Source organism: Bufo bufo, chromosome 4, assembly GCF_905171765.1.
Source record: "Bufo bufo chromosome 4, aBufBuf1.1, whole genome shotgun sequence".
NCBI lineage: Eukaryota > Metazoa > Chordata > Amphibia > Anura > Bufonidae > Bufo > Bufo bufo.
Window position 1 is genome coordinate 175,362,171 of NC_053392.1, and position 21,213 is coordinate 175,383,383.

At 41.8% G+C, this 21,213-nt stretch overlaps 1 protein-coding gene across 2 annotated transcripts in view; it reads left to right on the plus strand.

The window, feature by feature from the left end:
• Window positions 1–21,213, plus strand: part of ARHGEF26 (Rho guanine nucleotide exchange factor 26) — a 169,333-nt gene that overhangs the window by 66,089 nt on the left and 82,031 nt on the right. For both annotated transcript variants that reach the window (XM_040428126.1, XM_040428127.1), the window contains exons 7-9: window positions 13,290–13,442; window positions 15,668–15,797; window positions 17,232–17,306. In XM_040428126.1, coding sequence (XP_040284060.1) covers window positions 13,290–13,442; window positions 15,668–15,797; window positions 17,232–17,306 — 358 coding nt within the window. The remainder of the gene's footprint in view (window positions 1–13,289; window positions 13,443–15,667; window positions 15,798–17,231; window positions 17,307–21,213) is intronic.

Below are 21,213 nucleotides of genomic sequence, written 5' to 3' on the forward strand. Positions count from 1 at the left end.
ATAGGTCTTGGCGTTCAGGCAGCAATGCAGGATTTATGATTTTACTGCTGGTGCTGACAGAATAATTACAAAGGAGATTCCTGTAGTCATGCCAGCGATGGAGAGAAATCATTACCTCACTGTTTTAGAGGGATTTCAAAAGTGGTCCCTTGATATGATGCACGGGCCATGTATTACTGCAAAGAATCGCATTATGAGACTTTTGTCAGAAAATAATTAGTATAAAGCAAATGCCAGACTCTCCATCTGGGCTGAAACTCCAATTCTCAGCATGCACTGACAGCTGCTGGCAGAGTATCATGGCATGCTGGGACTTCTAGTTTCACAACAAGTGGCTGACCACCAGCATAGACTGTGATGGCTAACCTCCGGCACTCCAGCTGTGGTAAAACTACAACTCCCAAGATGCACACTTTCTTGGCTCTTCTCAGAACCCGACAGAAATGAATGGAGCATGCTGGGAGTCGTAGTTTCACCTCAGCTGAGGTAAGCCATCATTGACCTAAGAAAAGCTACAGGAACGGCCATGGGTCCATGCATGTCTTCTGTGCATCAGCTACAGTCTGACATGACTTGTAGTGTGCTAGAGACCCACATCCATCCTAGATTTAGTACGTAAAGGTCAAGTTGTGGCAAGAGGTAAGCATGGGGGGCCTTTTGGAAAGAAAGGGGCTCTGCTCTTGCATTGGGTGTGTTTGAATTTCCATAGCTAAAAGTGTCATCTTTGCAGATTGTTTTTATTGCGTTAATCAATTGGACAATAAAAATCCAAGGTCCTGCAATATGCAGAGGCGTCTACCTCAGAGTTTCTTTTATCACTGTGTTGTCAATGAGCACACAAGTACATTATGTCTTCACACAGATGAAGGGAACATGGATTTGAAAAAATTGTTAATCCTGGATTAATTACAGAGGTATTCGGCTTTGTGTTAATCTTTTGTGATGACAGCAATTGATTCTGTGCCCTGTAAAGGTATACGAGTGGTAAAATACAACAACCCCTCCTGTTAGCCACTGTTCACATTATTGTCAGGGCTTCCATTTGCAATGGAGCCATGACGGCCTATGCCAGATGTGTATCTGAGCGGATCACGACAATTCCAGTAGGATTCCATAGACATACAGGGGCACATTCATTAGGCCCTGTGCTGGCGGTGGATCCACTGAAATTATGAAGGCCTCTCCATAACTTCGGCGCATCCAGCGCCAGTTCTAAATGTAAGACGGCTTCCGAGCTTTCTTACATTTAGACCATTTTACATGCCTGCCAGCCCGTCCCCTTCACCACCCTTGCCCACAATTTTAGACCTGACGTGAGCAGGGAGAAGTAGCAGATAGCGGCTCAACTAACCATTGCACTGCCATCTGCGCCTGAAATATGCCTAATTTAGACGTATTTCAGTATTGTAAATGACCCCCATAAGGTCCATCAAGTTTTTGTCCAAGGTTTGGTATCTCTGATAGCGAGAATATTACTGGAGAATGCACTGTTCATGCAGTTAAATATATCAGAACTCCTGGCATAGAGCATGAAATGCGTAGAAGAGTGAGATTTTTTTTCGTTAATGAACGCAGGTCATCAATGTACAAGTGGAAGTGATCCGAAAATTTGTAGAGTTACTTGTGGATTTTGCTGCGGATTTGGTGGGAATTCGCAGCATAATTTGACGTGCTGCGGCTTCATTGCAGATTCTTATCTTCCACAGTGTGTGGATGAAATGTTTTAAAAATGTTATTCACTTTTCTGCAACTTTAAAATGCTACAGATTTTCCATTTACAATACTGTGAGCGAAAATCCAGAGCGCATACCCCCATGTGAACCATATTTCTCAAACCTATATATATATATAAAAGCACACGTTAGACAGAAACCCAGCAAAACATGGCGAGTTGTCTCTTGTGAAGCCATTAAAGTGGGGGCTGTATTATTTGTGAGGTGCATCCTCTGCCATCTACATTCTATATTGTCTCCAGTGACGTACCACAGCATTTTGTCACTGGTGTGTTCAGCTCTTGCAGTTTCTGGGTGGTTCGCCATGTGTGGAAATGTTCCCATCTGGTATCATTTAAGTACAGACTTGTTCTCCTTTCCTCCTGTTTTTGTAGGATTCATATTTTCAGCTTGGGACTTGAACACCTCAGCATTTTTTCGTTAAATCTAGGTTATAGTAAAATTTGCATGTGGTGCCAAACAGAAGTGTTTATGAACATAGTAACATAGTACATAAGGCCGATAAAATACATTTGTCTATCTAGTTCGGCCTGTCATCCTGCAAGTTGATCCAGAGGAAGGCAAAAAAAAAACCTGTGAGGTAGAAGACAATTTTAAGGACTTTGAACGTACCGGTATGCCCTATTTCCTGAGTCCTTAAGGACTCAGGACGTACTGGTACGTCCTAACTTTAAATCGCGATCGCGGCGGGGGTTAATCGAAACAGGATGTCTGCTGAAATCATTCAGCGGGCATCCTGTCACAACGCCGGGGGGGGGTCCCGTGACCTGCGGTTTGCGGCTTTTATCTTATCCGGCGGGCGGCGGTGCCATCGGGTCCCCATGCGGCTGTAGGGGGGACCCGATGGCATGGAAGGCAGTGCGATGCCTAAGGAAGGAATCGCGCTGCCTTCCTGTGACGTGCCTGTGAGATCCAGCCCCCTGGATCTCACAGGCCGGAAGCTGTATGAGTAATACACACAGTATTGGAATGCATTGTAAAAGGGATTAGACCCCCAAAAGTTGAAGTCCCAAAGTAGGACAAAAAATAAAGTAAAAGAAAAGTTGAAAAAATAAAGTTCCCCCCCAAAAAATTTAAAGTTTCAAGTAAAAATAAACAAAAACGTCATTTTCCCCAAATAAAGTAAAAAAAAATTGGTAAAAAATAGGGAAAAAATAAAAAGTATACATATTAGGTATCGCCGCGTCCGTATAGACCGGCTCTATAAACATATCACATGACCTAACCCCTCAGATGAACACCGTAAAAAATAAAAAATAAAAACTGTGCTACATAAACCATTTTTTTGTCACCTTACATCACAAAAATTAAGCAAGTAACAGCAAGCGATCAAAAAGGTGTTTTCCCATCAAAATAGTACCAATCTAACCGTCACCTCATTCCGCAAAAAATGAGCCCCTACCTGAGACAATCGCCCCAAAAAAAAACTATGGCTCAGAATATGGAGACACTAAAACATCATTTGTTTTCTTTCAAAAATGATATTATTGTGTAAAACTTACATAAATAAAAAAAAGTATACATATTAGGTATCGCCGCGTCCGGCTCTATAAAAATATCACATGACCTAACCTCTCAGATAAACACCGTAAAAAATAAAAAATAAAAACTGTGCTAAATAAAAGAAAATTGTCACCTTACATCACAAAAAGTGTAATAGCAAGCGATCAAAAAGTCATATGCACCCCAAAATAGTTCCAATCAAACCGTCATCTCATCCCGCAAAAAATGACACCCTACCTAAGATAATTGCCCAAAAACTGAAAAAACTATGGCTCTCAGAATATGGAGACACTAAAACATGATTTTTTTTTGTTTCAAAAATATTATTGTGTAAAACTTACATAAATAAAAAAAAAGTATACTTATTAAGTATCGCCGCGTCCGTATCGACCGTCTCTATAAAAATATCACATGACCTAACCCCTCAGATGAACACCGTAAAAAATAAAAACTGTGCTAAATAAAAAAAAAATTGTCACCTTACATCACAAAAAGTGTAATAGCAAGCGATCAAAAAGTCATATGCACCCCAAAATAGTGCCAATAAAACCGTCATCTCATCCCGCAAAAATCATACCCTACCTAAAGTAATAGCCCAAAAACTGAAAAAAATTATGGCTCTCAGACTATGGAACATGATTTTCTTTGCTTCAAAAATGAAATCATTGTGTAAAACTTACATAAATAAAAAAAATGTATACATATTAGGTATCGCAGCGTTTGTAATAACTTGCTCTATAAAAATATCACATGACCTAACCTTTCAGGTGAATCCCGTAAAAAAATAAAAATAAAAACGGTGTAAAAAAAGCCATTTTTTGTCACCTTACATCACAAAAAGTGTAATAGCAAGCGATCAAAAAGTCACATGCACCCCAAAATAGTGCCAATAAAACCGTCTTCTCATCCCGCAAAAATCATACCCTACCCAAGGTAATCGCCCAAAAACTGAAAAAATTCTGGCTCTCAGATTATGGAAACACTAAAACATGATTTTTTTTTTTCAAAAAAGAAATCATTGTATAAAACTTACATAAATAAAAAAATAGTATACATATTAGGTATCGCCGCATCCGTGACAACCTGGTCTATAAAAATATCTCATGATCTAACCTGTCAGATGAATGTTGTAAATAAAAAATATAAACTGTGCCAAAACAGCTATTTCTTGTTACCTTGCCTCACAAAAAGTGTAATATAGAGCAACCAAAAATCATATGTACCCTAAACTAGTACCAACAAAACTGCCACCCTATCCTGTAGTTTCTAAAATGGGGTCACTTTTTTGCAGTTTCTACTCTAGGGGTGCATCAGGGGGGCTTCAAATGGGACATGGTGTCAAAAAAACCAGTCCAGCAAAATCTGCCTTCCAAAAACCGTATAGCATTCCTTTCCTTTTGCGCCCTGCCGTGTGCCCGTACAGCCGTTTACGACCACATATGGGGTGTTTCTGTAAACTACAGAATCCGGGCCATAAATATTGAGTTTTGTTTGGCTGTTAACCCTTTCTTTGTTACTGGGAAAAATGGATTAAAATGGAAAATTTGCCCAAAAATTGAAATTCAGAAATTTCATCTCCATTTGCCAATAACTCTTGTGGAACACCTAAAGGGTTAAAGACGTTTGTAAAATCAGTTTTGAATACCTTGAGGGGTGTAGTTTCTTAGATGGGGTCACTTTTATGGAGTTTCAACTCTAGGGGTGCATTATGGGGGCCTTCAAATGGGATATGGTGTAAAAAAAAACAGTCCAGCAAAACCTGCCTTCCAAAAACCGTATGGCATTCCTTTACTTCTGCGCCCTGCCGTGTGCCCGTACAGTGGTTTGCGACCACATATGGGGTGTTTCTGTAAACTACAGAATCAGGGCCATAAATATTGAGTTTGGTTTGGCTGTTAACCCTTGCTTTGTAACTGGAAAAAAAATATTAAAATGGAAAATCTGCCAAAAAAGTGAAATTTTGAAATTGTATCTCTATTTTCCATTAATTCTTGTGTAGTGTTGAGCGAACTTGTGTTTTAAGTTCGGCGTCTAAAGTTCGAGTTCAGGTTATCGAAATATCCCGTTATGGATTCAAAATTCCGTTATGGTCCATGGTAGCGGAATCCATAACGGGATACTTCGATAACCCGAACCCGAACTTTAGACGCTGAACTTAAAACACAAGTTCGCTCAACACTATTCTTGTGGAACACCTAAAGGGTTAACGACGTTTGTAAAATCAGTTTTTGTTACCTTGAGGGGTGTAGTTTCTTAGATGGGGTCACTTTTATGGAGTTTCTACTCTAGGGGTGCATCAGGGGGGCTTCAAATGGGACATGGTGTCAAAAAAAACAGTCCAGCAAAACATGCCTTCCAAAAACCGTATGGCATTCCTTTCCTTCTGCGCCCTGCCGTGTGCCCGTACAGTGGTTTACGACCACATATGGGGTGTTTCTGTAAACTACAGAATCAGGGCCATAAATATTGAGTTCGGTTTGGCTGTTAATCCTTGCTTTGTAACTGGAGAAAAATTATTAAAATGTAAAATCTGCCAAAAAAGTGAAATTTTGAAATTGTATCTCTATTTTCCATTAATTCTTGTGGAACACCTAAAGGGTTAACAACGTTTGTAAAATCAGTTTTGAATACCTTGAGGGGTGTAGTTTTTGGGTGGTTTCCATTATGTAAGCCTCGCAAAGTGACTTCAGACCTGAACTGGTCCCTAAAAATTGGGTTTTTTGAAATTTTTCTGAAATTTTCAGATTTGCTTCTAAACTTCTAAGCCTTGTAACATCCCCAAAAAATAAAATATAATTCCCAAAATGATCCAAACATGAAGAAGTCATATGGGGAATGTAAAGTAATAACTATTTTTGGAGGTATTACAATGTATTATAAAAGTAGAGAAATTGAAACTTGGAAATTTGCAATTTTTTTTATTTTTTTTGGTAAATTTGGTATTTTTTTTATAAATAAAAATTATTATTTTTTACTTCATTTTACCAGTGTCATGAAGTACAATATGTGACGAAAAAATTATCTCAGAATGGCCTGGATAAGTCAAAGCGTTTTAAAGTTATCAGCACTTAAAGTGACACTGATCAGATTTGCAAAAAATGGCCAAGTCCTTAAGGTGAAATTGGGCTGAGTCCTTAAGGGGTTAAGGGGAAAAAAAATTCCTTCCCAACTCCAATCGGGCAATCAGAATAACTCCCTGGATCAACGACCCCTCTCTAGTAGCTATAGCCTGTAATATTATTACACTCCAGAAATACATCCAGGCCCCTCTTGAACTCTTTTAGTGAACTCGCCATCGCCACCTCCTCAGGCAGAGCATTCCATAGTCTCACTTCTCTTACCGTAAAGAATCCACTTCTATGTTTGTGTACAAACCTTCTTTCCTCCAGACGCAGAGGATGTCCCCTCGTCACAGTCACAGTCCTGTTGATAAATAGATGATGGGAGAGATCTCTGTACTGACCTCTGATATATTTATACATCTCCCCTCAGTCGTCTTTTTTCTAAAGTGAATAACCCTAATGTTGATAATCTTTCAGGGTACTGTAGTCCCCCCCCCCCCATTCCAGTTATTACTTTAGTTGCCCTCCCCTGTACCCTCTCCAGCTCTGCCTTGTTCACAGGAGCCCAGAACTGTACACAGTACTCCATGTGTGGTCTGACTAGTGATTTGTAAAGTGGTAGGACTATGTTCTCATCACGGGCATCTATGCCCCTTTTGATGCAACCCATTGTCTTATTGACCTTGGCAGCAGCTGCCTGACACTGGCTTTTACAGCTTAGTTTGCTGTTCACTAAAATTCCTAGGTCCCTTTCCATGTCAATGTTACCGAGTGTTGTACCATTTGGTATGTACGGGTGACTTGCATTATTCCTTCTCATGTGCATAACCTTACATTTGTCAGTGTTAAACCTCATCTGCCACTTATTTGCCCAAGCTTCCAAACTATCCAGATCCATCTGTAGCAGTATACTATCCTCTTCCATGTCAATTACTTTACACTGTTTAGTGCAAAAATTGATATTTTACTGTGCAAGCCTTCTATAAGATCATTAATAAATATATTGAAGAGAATAGGGCCCAATACTAACCCCTGAGGTACTCCACTAGTGACAGTGGCCCAATCTGAGTGTGTACCGTTAATAACCACCCTCTGTTTCTATCACTGAGCCAGTTACTTACCCACATACAGTCCAAGAATTCTCATTTTATATACTATCCTATTATGCGGTACAGTGTCAAATGCTTTGGAGAAGTCCAGATATACGACATCCATTGATTCGCCGCTGTCAAGTCTAGAACTTACCTCCTCATAGAAACTGATTAAATTAGTTTGACATGTCCAATGCCTCATAAAGCCATGCTGATATGGCGTTATTTGCTAATTTTCCTTGAGGTACTCCAAGATCGCTTCTCTTAGAAAACCTTCAAACAGTTTACCCACGACAGATGTTAAACTTACCGGCCTATAGTTTCTGGGCTCTGTTTTCGGACCCTTTTTAAATATAGGCACTACATTTGCTATGTGCCAATCCTGTGGAACACTCCCTGTCAGTAAAGAGTCCTTAAATATCAGAAATAAGGGTCTGGCTATCAGTGATGGCCAGTTCGCAGTGTTCGCCAGCGAACACATGCGGGCTGCCATCTTGACTCACAAGTCCGGCGATGCACAAGTAAGCCCTTACCTGTGCCTGTGCCGCAAGCCAGTCTGAAACAAATGCGGTCACTGGGAGCAGGCAGTTCTGAGATGAAGGCCCCCGCGGCTGTTCTCGGAACTGCCTGCTCCCGTTCACCGCATTTGTTTCAGACCGGCTCGCGGCACAGGCACAGGTAAGGGCTTACCTGTGCATCGCCGGACTTGTGAGTCAAGATGGCAGTCCGCATGTGTTCGCTGGCGAACACTGCGAACTGGCCATCACTGCAGGCTATGACATTACGTAATTCTCTTAGGATACGGGGTTGTATGCCATCTGGTCCTGGCGATTTGTCTATTTTAATCTTTTTAAGAAGCCGCTGTACTTCTTCCTAGGTCAGATGATGAAGTATTACTTCATCATCATCATTGATCTAGTACATTACAATTGATACGGTGCTTCATTTACTAGATGAAAACTTGCCATTTACTGACATTTACCAAAAGACGAGGCTCCTTAGGGTACAATTCAACTCGACAGAAAAAAAAATGGTGAAAGAGTCCAGTTTTAATGACTGTTTTTTCACAGAGATGCCTTTCTAAAAAACTGCCATAAAGAAACGGACTCTTTGAATTGTATGGGGGCTGTTGGTCCGTGAAAACGGACAAAGTAGGAAATGTCCTATTTTTTGTCGCCCATTATTCACGGTTAAAAAAACGTCCATATGAATAGACCCATAGGTCAGAAAGATACACCACTTTTGTGGTATGACACAAAAGTGCACACTGCACATTTGTGACTTTTTCAACAACATTCACACAAAATTTTTTGCACAAGTGCCGTATCTCCACAGACCTCGCCACTTTCTGAAAAAAGGGGGTGTGGTGAGGGTCGGGAGGGCGACACAGCTTCATTAATAAATTCTAAGGGGCTGGCATACATTTCATTTCAGCTGCACGGACTGCCGCATGCAGTTGTTTTTCACTGTCATGTAAATGTTCCCTTAAGCCTCATGCATGTGACGGTTTTACAGCTCTATTTTATACGGGTCCATTGTATGGCTCCCATAAGTGTATGAGGCTACTACCGTACCTCCATGTATGAAAAACAAAAATGCTCCTTTGGTCTTCACATGTATGGAGGTATTTTCCGCTAGTAGCATTGCTTCTAAGAGACCCTCGGTGTCAAACATAGTTCCATACATATGGCTGAGCAGGGACTAGCGTTTTGGCCCCCATGCATTGCCGTACTGGCTGCATGCACAGGCTCATATCAAGATTTTTGCAACAATTTGTGCAAACTTTGTGCCAAAAGTCACAGTATAACCACAACTTGTGAATGCATACATTGGGACTACACCCCTTGTTTTAAAGTGGCACTGATGTAACATGTTACAGAATGTGCCGCAGCACCTTTGGAAGTTGTGTTGTATTGGTGCCGGATGAAGCAAAATTTTATTATTATAATGTTTTAACCTATGTTACAAAAGCTTGAAAATCCATTTGCTTGTGTGTCGTTGCTGGGAAATTTTTCTTTTGTGGATATAAATCTCTCTTTCACCCTCCACTGCCTTATACAACACTCTATGTAATTGCATCACATCTTCTAGCTTGCTCAACTTAAAACCTGCTTTTTTATCGTTGTGACCTTTGTACGAAGACACAACGTCAGAGCCGCAGTTCATATCTTACACCTGTTCATATTTATAGTCTTAAAGGGATGCATCCATATTATTATACCGCTTGCGTAATATGTTACTATTCTAAAGAACATATAAGATGTCATTAGGGCTGCAGCTGCCGATTATTTAAATAATCGATTAGTAATCATTGATTAATCGGGAAAAAACACCAAAATGACAAAAAAGGGGTTTATATGATTGTACTTGAAAAATTATGTTCAAATGCCATATTAAAACAAATTTAGGAGTTACATAATTATAAAAATTTAGCATTGCAATGTAAAAAAGACAACATGTCAACATGGTCAGGACTGAGGCTAGCTCTCTTCTTACACGCTATGTTGCCTGTAGCAGAGAAGAGGCGTTCCGATGGTGTGGATGTACTTGGGATAGACAAGTATGATCTTGCAAGTTTAACTTTTATGGGGAATCTGTGGATGACACACTGTTATGGGGGATCTGTAGATGGCACACTGTTATGGGGGATCTGTGGATGACACACTGTTATGGGGGATCTGTGGATGACACACTGTTATGGGGGATCTGTGGATGACACACTGTTATGTGGGATCTGTGGATGACACACTGTTATGGGCTATCTGTGGATGACACACTGTTATGGGGGATCTGTGGATGACACACTGTTATGGGGGATCTGTGGAAGACACACTGTTATGGGAGATCTGTGGATGACACACTGTTATGGGGGATCTGTGGTTGACACACTGTTATGGGAGATCTGTGGATGACACACTGTTATGGGAGATCTGTGGATGACACACTGTTATGGGAGATCTGTGGATGACACACTGTTATGGGGGATCTGTGGATGACACACTTTTGTGGGGATCTGTGGATGGCGCTGTTATGGAGGGGATCTGTGAATGGCACTGCTATGGGGAGGGGGAACTGTGGATGGCAGTGGCACTGTTATGGGGAGGGGGATCTGTGGATGGCACTGCTATGGGGGAGATCTGTGGATGACACTATATAGCATCTTATGCTATATGTGTCATCCACAGATCTCCCCCATAACAGTGTCTCCCGAGTCCCAATACACCGGCCCCGCCGCTCACAGCAATATCTAAAGAGTATTCCTTAACCGTTACCCTGCAGTAACTTTTACTGAAACTTTAAATCAGCGCTATAAATTGATCTTTAATACCTTACAAAATCAAAGGTAGAGGGGCAAAGGTTTAAAAGTTATATCAGGAAGTATAACTTTACTGCGAGAGTAGTGGATGCATGGAATAGCCTTCCTGCAGAAGTGGTAGCTGCAAATACAGTCAAGGAGTTTAAGCATGCATGGGATAGGCATAAGGCCATCCTTCATATAAGATAGGGCAAAGGGTTAGTATTCAGTATATTGGGCAGACTGGATGGGCCAAATGGTCCTTATCTGCCGACACATTCAATGTTTCTATGTTAAATACAATGAAGCTCCGGTAGCAGGCAGAGTGGGCGGCAGCGTAACGTCACTCACTCACGTGACGCGCCTGCTCTGCTCACTTTATGAATGACGCAGGCGGAGCAGGCGTGTCACGTGAGTAAGTGACGTTACGCCGCCGCCCGCTCTGCCTGTTACTGGAGCTTCATTGTAAGGTAAAATAAAGATGCGCTGATTTAAAGTAAACCGCTCGCATAGCAACGAATCGGCGATTATTCGATAACTGGATTCGTCGACAACGAATCCCGTTATCGAATATTATCGATAAAGTCGATTAATCGTTGCAGCCCTAGATGTCATTAAGAATCTTAGTAGACCTAGTGATTTTGCTGTAGTTTGTGAGGACTTCGTGTGAGTACGCAGCACGTGTATATTCAGAGGCAGCAGTGGATCTGCATCATTTGTACTGTACGTTCACCTACAGTTCAGTGTACTGTAATATGACTGATAACACTTTGTAAGATCACGTCTAGTTGGATCAGAGGACACCTACTACGTTCCATCTTTCTGCTGGATTATTTAGGCTATCTGTATACAGCATAGTCCGTTTTCAGCCTCTGACCAGGTGACTAGGTATATAAACTATGTACATACAGAGAACTTCCAGTACCAAGTTAGGTTTTCTTTGCGACACCGTCACTTGCCAGTTTTAAAATGAGCAGTGTCCAAGTTTTCGAGCCAAACTGGAATCCGTACAATAGCTCATTGTTAGTATTGTTGAAAGCAATCCTTATCTGTCAGCAGCGGGCAATGCCAACTGCATAGTTCAGTTCCGACCAAGGCATGACATTTGTCTTATTGTGGCACGCAATAAAAAAGATGGAAATGATGCTGTTATACAGCAGTGTGTACCCATGGAAATCATTTCATATGATATTTCATATTTCGTATGATATCAGTAATTTATCCAGATTTCTCATAGTTTCTGCCATAGAAGTGTATAGTTCCATAAGGTCAGGTCACAAGCTAAGGCCGAACCGTGCTCCCACTGCACATCCTTTTCGCTCCTAAAAGTTTAGTGGTTGGGCAGTTTCTTTTTGTTACAAAGGCCCCCTCGTGATTTTGGGTATCCTGCCTGGGCATCCGTTCTGATCTGGTTGTATTATCTCTAAAATGAACAAGATGGCACTAAAACCATTGTAAGTCAATGGGCGCCGGTTACGTTTATTTTTTTTCCTGTCCATTGACTTTCATTGTCTTTCATGCCGGATCAGTCTTGATCAGAATCCCATGATGCACGCAAAAACGCTGCTTGTGTCCGTTATGGGAACGCAACGGAACGGAATGCATTCTGGTGCACTCCATTCCGTTCACTTCAGTTTTGACCCCTTTGACAATGAATGGGGACAAAACTGAAGAGTTTTCCTCCAGTTGTGAGATCCTATGACGGATCTCAATACCGGATAGGAAAAACGCAGATGTGAAAGTGGCATTAAAACGCCAGTGTAGGATTCTGCAGTTAGCTGGAGTTTTAGCCTTGTAAGTAGGGCCTTTTTTCAGTGACGCGTGAACATCTTTATACACATGGATAGTGATTTCATATCTGGATATTTTATATACACTCAGTTTCCTTCCTCGTGACTATTGCTGTAGCTGTTATATGGTAAAAAGAAGCCACCATGACATTATTAGTCTGCTATTTCTGTTATGTAAGTTCAGTCTTGTGTGGAATGTAAGGAGTGAGAATGCTCTGATAACTGGATTGTAATAGAATTTCTTATATATTTATTACCAGCTCTCAGGAGAACCTGATGTACTGAATAGCCCGGGGCCCGTCCCGACACTGTTCTTTTCACTCCATTAGGGCAGGGATTAGCATGAGTAAACATTTTATTTGGCAGACATTGATCTTCTTGCAACATCATTCCTCATTCTTCCTTTTCAGAATCCTCTCTAGTAACCTCACATTATAAAGTACTACCTAAACCCCAGCATCTGCTATTTGTAGGACGGGTGAAGCATCAATGGAGCGCTGATCGTTATGGAACGGGCCATTGTTTGCAGCATATGTATCTCATGGCATGACACAGTTTTGCTAGCTTATTTTTAGGTTGAAATATGTAGCTTCACATATGATGCGTTTTTCATGCTAGCCCTTAAAGAATACCCCAGCCATGTTTCCGCTCCTCAGGCCCCGCACCAGGTATAGCAGAGTATACATTTTCTTTTTTTGACTTATATTAAAGTGTCTTTTTATGTAACACTTTTGGTGAACTTTTTTGCATAGTGATGTACTGCCTTGTGCTCTCATTTCTACACTGACAGAATGTTGATTGCTTGTGTCTTCTAGATTTTTTAAAGAACTGGAAGGGAGACATCAAAGAAACATTCTCATTGAAGACATCAGTGACATTATGGAGAAACATGCAAAATCTACATTTGATCCCTATGTGAAATATTGCACAAATGAAGTCTATCAGCAAAGGACACTGCAGAAATTAATGTACAGTTCACACATTTATTTGTATCTACTTTTCATCAGCATGGCAGGTTTTTGACTTGGGTGTGATGTGCAGGGCTTCCTGGGAATTTAAATTGACCCTTGGGAAAAAAAAAATCTAAAAGTGTGCTCATGTTGTAGGTGAGTAGTGTTGAGCGAACTTCTGTTTTAAGTTCGGCGTCTAAAGTTCGGCTTCCGGTTAGCGGAGAATCCCGATATGGATTCCGAATTCCGTTGTGGTCCGTGGTAGCGGAATCAATAATCGGCCATTATTGATTCCGCTATCACGGACCAGAACGGAATTCGGAATCCATATGGGGATTCTCTGCTAACTGGAAGCCGAACTTTAGACGCCGAACTTAAAACAGAAGTTCGCTCAACACTATAGGTGAGTCCAGGTTGGCAGAAAGCAAGGCCAAAATAATTAAGCAGGATTGGCAAACCATTAGACATGGTCACATTGCTGGTAGTTGGGAACATCGCAAGCCTTTGGCTACGTGCACATGATCGTGGTTTGTTTTGCGGTCCGCAAATCGCAGATCCGTAAAACACGGATGGCGTCCGTGCGAGATCCGCAATTTGCGGAACGGCACGGACAGCCTTTAATATAACTGCCTATTCTTGTCCGCAAAGCGCGGACAAGAATAGGACATGTTATATTTTTTTTGCGGGGCCACGGAACGGAGCAACAAATGCGGACAGCACACAGAGTGCTGTCCGCATCTTTTGCGGACCCATTGAAGTGAATGTGTCCGCATCCGAGCCGCCAAAACTGCGGCTCGGATGCAGACCAAAACAACGGCCGTGTACATGAGGCCTTTCAGTAGGGAGGACTAACTCGCTGTAAACCCTAGTTACTTACATTGCAATGTGGATTCCACAACTAGCCCTAGTGTGTTCTCATATAGAGGACTGCCACACATGGCATAATTGCGTGTGGAAAACCCACAGCATTTACAGTAGCAGCAAGGTAATCTCATCCACACCCCGCAGAACGTTTCCTGAATCAAAGCGGCATGTGGTACAGATTTTTAATTAAATTGACATGCTGCAGATTTCCGACAATGCAATGGATGTAATCTGCAGCATTTACACCCCAAAATCCATAAAGAGAATCTGCACAATTTGTGTGTTTTTGCAGCAGCGGATTTGGACCAGGTCCAGCCACACTTAGGTGGCCACAGCAAAATCTGCCTGATTTGGTGCAGTTTTTCTGCCATGTGTGACTATACCCTTATAAGTTTTACATAGACTTCTAAGTTCTTACGGTGGTGGACACCTTCCTGGCAACAGTTGCAAGGGCAAGGGGCAAAGTGTGTCATACATAGGCAGTGAGTGTAGTATTATGATAAATTTCTCCTGAACAGACAGCAGATCAGGAGACGTTTCAAGTTAGCAGACACTGGACAAGTATGGACTGACTCACCATCCAGTACATCAATGCACCCTGAAGCAAGGGTGGCAGACTTCACCAGAAACGGCAAGTCAAAGTAAGGCTGGTCACTCATCAGCCTTAGTAGCTCTACCTCTGCAGTGAACATCACAGCATCAGCCCTCATGGCAGGACCCCATCGCGTACTGACCCTGGGAGTGCCAAACCCATAGGTACCTGGCCAAATGCCAAGCAGGTCAAACGGACGTGCAAAAAATGCATCAAAAGTTGTGTGAATCCAGCCTAAGGCATTTTCTTTTTTTGAGCCCCCCCCCCGCCTCAAACCTTAGGTTGAGACCTTATGCACACGACCGTTCCGTTTTTTGCGGTCCGCAAATTGCGGATCCGCAAAACACGGAAGCCGCCCGTGTGCCTTCCACAATTTGCGGAACGAACGGAACAGGCGGCCCATTGTAGAAATGCCTATTCTTGTCCACAAAACGGACAAGAATTGGACATGTTATATTTTTTTTTGCGGGGCCTCAAAATGGAGCAACGGATGCGGACAGCACACGGAGTGCAGCCCTATTGAAGTGAATGGGTTCGCACCCGTGCCGCAAAAACTGCAGCTCGGATGTGGACCATAACAACGGTTGTGTGCATGAGGCCTGATGCTTACTTTGTCTTCCTCACTCCGTGTAAGCAAATATAGGAATGATTGAAGCCTTGCTCTTCTAGTGTTGTTGGTTTATCATTTCCTTTATGTGCTGTAGTCATTCTTTCTTTCCACCTCTATAATATTTTTATGTTACGTTCTGGTCACTAACAATAATATATTGAACTGTTGTCCTCCTAGAGCTACAAATGCATCCTTCAGGGAGGTTTTGATGAAAATTGAAGCCCAAGAAGAATGCAGGAATCTCCCCATGATCTCGTTCCTCATCCTTCCAATGCAAAGAGTTACTCGTCTCCCACTCCTCATGGATGTAAGTTTTATGTGGTGCCACTGATTATAATTCTGCACAAACGTGAATTGTAAATGACATAATATGCACATACATGTCTTCCCAGTGAGTGTATGGCAGATGTTTCTGCTGTCGTGTACTTTCTTTACCTTGTTTCCTATACCGCTGAGCCCATTGATTGGCTGCATCAGTGACATGTGAGATATGGAATGTCATTGCTGAAAGCAAAAACATTATATTATATATAACTGTAGCAGTGGTGGGGAGGAGAGGAGCGATGGGGTTGGAACAGAGGGACTTCAGGCAGTAGGTATAATTTTTTTTGTTTTATTATTATAGCACTCTTCTTGGCAATAAAAATAAATCATCTCGGACAACCCCTTTAAAGCTTTTCAATCCGTGGGCAATGCTCCCATTATTCGTAGACCATTTCATGGTTAGTGCATTACCAAATCCTTGCTTGTAATATTGCAGGTCATTAATGTTTAGTAGCGTATGCTGTTAATAAAACGTAATTTCATCCATTATGCGTGTCCAAAGATTATAGTCAGGGGTGCACCTTCCATGAGGTGAGAACTCCTTGTGGCACCCTTTCCTTGCTTCTAGTAGCCTCTCCGTTAGGCTTCTTTTGTTTGTTATGCCTCAGACCACCAGATTAACATTCAGCATTAAAGGGGTTCTCCATCTTTATTTAACCTATGGGTAGGTCATCAATATCTGATCAGTGGAGGTCCAACACATGGGACCCCGCCTATCAGCTGTTTGAGAAGGCCGAGGTGCAGCTTACCCTAGGCCAGTGACGTCGCATTCATCAGTCGTGTGGCCTAGGCGCAGCTCAGTCCCATTCAAGTGAAGGGGGATCTATCATGCCAAGCACGACGATTATACAATGTACGACATTGTGCTTGGCTTCTTCAAACAGCTGATTGGTGGGGATGCCGGACCCCCACCCATCAGATACTGATGGCCTATTCTCCACTGACTTCTGCTATCTTTCTGATGGGGTTGTCTGGCCTATAATAAAATTCTTAGAAAAGGGGCATAATGGGTTCAAAAATAAAATCCCCAACTACTGCCGTTCTAGTTGCTGCTGGGTCTCCCCCTAGTCTCTCCTTCCTGGACCTCTTGACTCCCAGGAAATTCCTGCTTCAGCAGTGATCCACCTCAGCCAGTGATTCAGACATTTCTTGTCAAGAGGGACCAAGAGCCAAAAAATAGTGGGGGACCCAGTAAACATGAGAACAGCCATGTAGGAAATCCTTAAGGTGAAAATTGCTTGTTTTCCTTTAATTTCACTGTATTCCATACATATACATCTGAGTCATGCATCATTATTTATATTTTGCTACAATTATATTGTTTCATATACAATATCTTTCATTCTTAGTTTTTTGTTATGTTAAGTAGCTATTTGTTAGATTTTATTCAATAATTTACTCATTTTCTTTTCTTTAGACAATTTGTCAAAAAACACCTAAAGATTCTGCTAAATATGAAGCCTGTAAAAGAGCCTTGAAAGAAGTTAGCAAGGTTGGTCTAATTTCTTATTCTTAAAGGGAACCTGTCACCAGGATTTTGGGTATAGAGCTGAGGACATGGGTTGCTAGATGGCTGCTAGCACATCCAGAATATCCAGTCCCCATAGCTCTGTGTGCTTTTATTGTATATAAAAAACGATTTGATACATATGCAAATTAACATAAGAGTCATATCTTACTTGTGTAACCAGAGAAGAGTCATATTTTCAAGCTCTGACTCATCTCAGGTTAATTTGCATATGTATCAAATAGTTTTTCTTACACAATAAAAGCACACAGAGCTATGGGGACTGGATATTGCGGATGTGCTAGCGGCCATCTAGCAACCCATGTCTTCAGCTCTATACACAAAATCCCAGTGACAGGTTCCCTTTAAAGGACTGTATCACTTATAGGCTCCATTCACACATCCGCAATTCCGCTTCGCATTTTGCAGAACGGAATTGCGGACCCATTCATTGCTGCCCGGACACGGAATTGCGGACCCATACTTCCGGGTCCGCAATTCCGTTCCCGAAAAAAATAGAACACGTCCTATTCTCCGCAATTGCGAACAAGAACAGGCATATTCTATTAGTGCCGGCAATGTGCGGTCCGCAAAATGCGGAACGCACATTGCCGCTGTCCGTGTTTTGCGGATCCGTGGATCCGCAAAACACGTTGGGGACGTGTGAATGGACCCATATTGTGCTGTGCATGCTCTCAAGTGATGCGTTATTCTGTAGCTGTGTTGTTACTTTAAACGGCAGTGGTTGACGTGAAACACACTGACCTTCAGAGGTTGTCCTGTTGAGCTACTGGAGGTACGATGCTGTAGAGCAAATGCAAAAATAGCAGCTGTCTGCCATTACTGGCCAACTACAATTTGTTAACAACCACCTGTTTAAGGGGATTCACTGTTAAACCAGGCACATTGCCTTGTAGGACGAGCTCAGTTGAAGATAATGATTCATTTCACTTAGAGATCTCTTGCTTCATTCTGGAGATAAAAGTACTTTTAATCGATATTTAAATTAGCTATAAAAGGAGTTGTCTTATCTCCAACATTGGCGGCAGATAGGTACAATGTCAGATAGGTACAACTTCAAGTCCGTCCTCTGGGACCCAATCCTATCTCCAGATCGCACCACTGTGGGAGTTCTGAAAATAGCTGAGCGCACTCGTTCGGCTATTTTTGGAACTCCAATAGAAATGAATGTAGAGCATGATGCACATGCATTGTGCCCTCTCCTTCACTTCAGGGGCCCCGTTCTCGATAGGTGCAGAGGTGGGACCTGCACCTCTCTGACATTGATGGCCTATCTTAGTGATAGTCCACCAAAGTCTGAGAGGGTTATTGACTTTAGAAAAAAGACGACTGAGGGGAGATCTAATTACTATGTATAAATATATCAGGGGGCAGTACAGAGATCTATCCCATCAGCTATTTATCCCCAGGACTGTGACTGTGACGAGGGGACATCCTCTGCGTCTGGAGGAAAGAAGGTTTGCACACAAACATAGAAAAGGATTCTTTACGGTAAGAGCAGTGAGACTATGGAACTCTCTGCCTGAGGAGGTGGTGATGGTGAGTACAATAAAGGAATTCAAGAGGGGCCTGGATGTGTTTCTGGAGCGTAATAATATTACAGGCTATAGCTACTAGAGAGGGGTCGTTGATCCAGGGAGTTATTCTGATTGCCTGATTGGAGTCGGGAAGGAATTTTTTATTCCCCTAAAGTGGAGAAAATTGGCTTCTACCTCACAGGGTTTTTTGCCTTCCTCTGGATCAACTTGCAGGATAACAGGCCGAACTTGATGGACAAATGTCTTTTTTCGGCCTTATGTACTATGTTACTATGTTACTATGGGTGAAACCCTTTAAGTGCACCACATCAAGCCACTCTGTGCATTTTTCTGCTCCCTATGCCAGCCACTCCCACTTCTTGAGTGCCTTAGGCCCACCCTAGTGCATTTAACTGCTTGTTTGCATATAAATTAAAAGTACTTTTCTCCAGGATGAAGCAACAGATCTCTAGGGAAAGGTATCGTTATATTCAGCTGAGCTGGCCCTACAAGGCATTGTGCCTGGTGAATTTCCTGCTGACAGACTTCCTTTAAGTCCACCATGAGCTCAACTTCCACAGAATATAAAGTCAAATCAGAGAAGAAGTTACTGTAGCTAAGCTAAAGTGAAAAGAATCATGAATTGTCTCTGATCATTTTTGTAGCACACTCCCAATTCCAAAGTTGGGACACTGTGTGAAATGTCAATAAAAACAGAATGCAATTATTTGCAAACCTCATAGACCATATTACCATAGACCTTATTCACATAAGAACATAGGGGGACATAGACTGGCAATTTATATGCCGGTCTTAGTCCCTGTCCGCTGCAGCTTGATACGACTAAGTTATGTAGCTGCATGATCCGGTTGCTGTTCAACAAGATTAAATCTACGCTAGCTCCCTTGTTGGCGTAGATTTAGGTAATTTTCTACACCAAAAACAGGCGTAGAAAATGATAAATGAGACGGACCTGCTGGCTCGCCCTCTTTCCGCCCACGCCAAGCCCTCTTTTCTTAGAACTCGAGAAAAGAGGAGTAAGTGGTGTACACTGGGAAAAAGGCACAGATTTTTCACAAAAAAATGGCGAATATGTTTTCATAAAACTCCCATAGAACACATATGAGGGTTTAGTATTGTCTTGCTGAATTATGCAAGCCTTCCCTGAAAGAGACATCTGTATGGGATCATATGATGTTCTAAAACCTCAATATACTGTTCAGCATTAAGAGTTCCTTTCCAGATGTGTAAGCTGCCCATGCCATAGGCACTCCGGCAATCTCATAACATCAGAGATGCAGGCTTTTGAACTGCGCTCATAACAAACTGGGTGTTCCCTCTCCTGTTGAGTCCACAGGACACGGCATCCATGGTTTCCTAAAATAATTTCAAATTTTGATTCATCTGACCAGAGAACAGTGATACATTTTGTCACAGTCCATTTTAAATAAGCTTTGGCCAAGAGAAGATGGCTGCATTTCTGGATATTGTTGACATAGGGCTTCTTCTTTGCATGAAACAGATTTAACTTGCATTTGTGGATTGTATGGTGACCTGTGTTTACAGACAATGATTTCTGGAAGTTCTCCTGAGCCCATACAGTGATTTCCAGTAAAAAAAACCATGTCTGCTTTTTAATGCATTGCCGCCTGAGGGCTATAGAACACGAGCATCCATCTGCCTTGTCCCTTGTGTACATGGATTTCTCCAGGTTCTCTTAAGATTTTGATCATATTGTGTACTGTATATGGTGAGATATTCAAAGTCTTCTCGACTTTACGTTGAGGAACATTGTTCTGAAATTGTTCCACAATTTCTAGACACATATTTTCGCAGATTGGTGAACCTCTGCCCATCTTTGCTTCTGAGAAACTCTGCCTCTCTAACATGCTCTTTTTATACCCAGTCATGTGACTTTTCCAGCAGTTTTTATTAGTACCACTTACTTTTCCAACCTTTTGTTGCCCTGTCACAACTTTTTTGAGATCGTGAAATGGTAAAATGTCTCACTTTCAACATCTGATATGTGCTCTATGTTCTATCAAGAATAAAATATGGGTCTATAAGATTTGCAAATCATTGCATTCAGTTTTTATTTACATTTTATACAGCATCCCAACTCTTGGAACTGGGGTTGTAATTGCTTGGTAGACCTTCCTGCATTACAGAACATTTGAGGTCACAATGTGTACGAGAGACTTTAGATCAAATGATAGAAGGCAAAGTTCACGTTGGATGGAGGAAAGCCCAAAATTAATGGCCAATTACTTGAAATACTTGCAGGTGTTGCAACACAAAATTAGATAACTTGTTTAAAGATTGCATACTTTAGGACAGCGCATTGATTGAGAGTC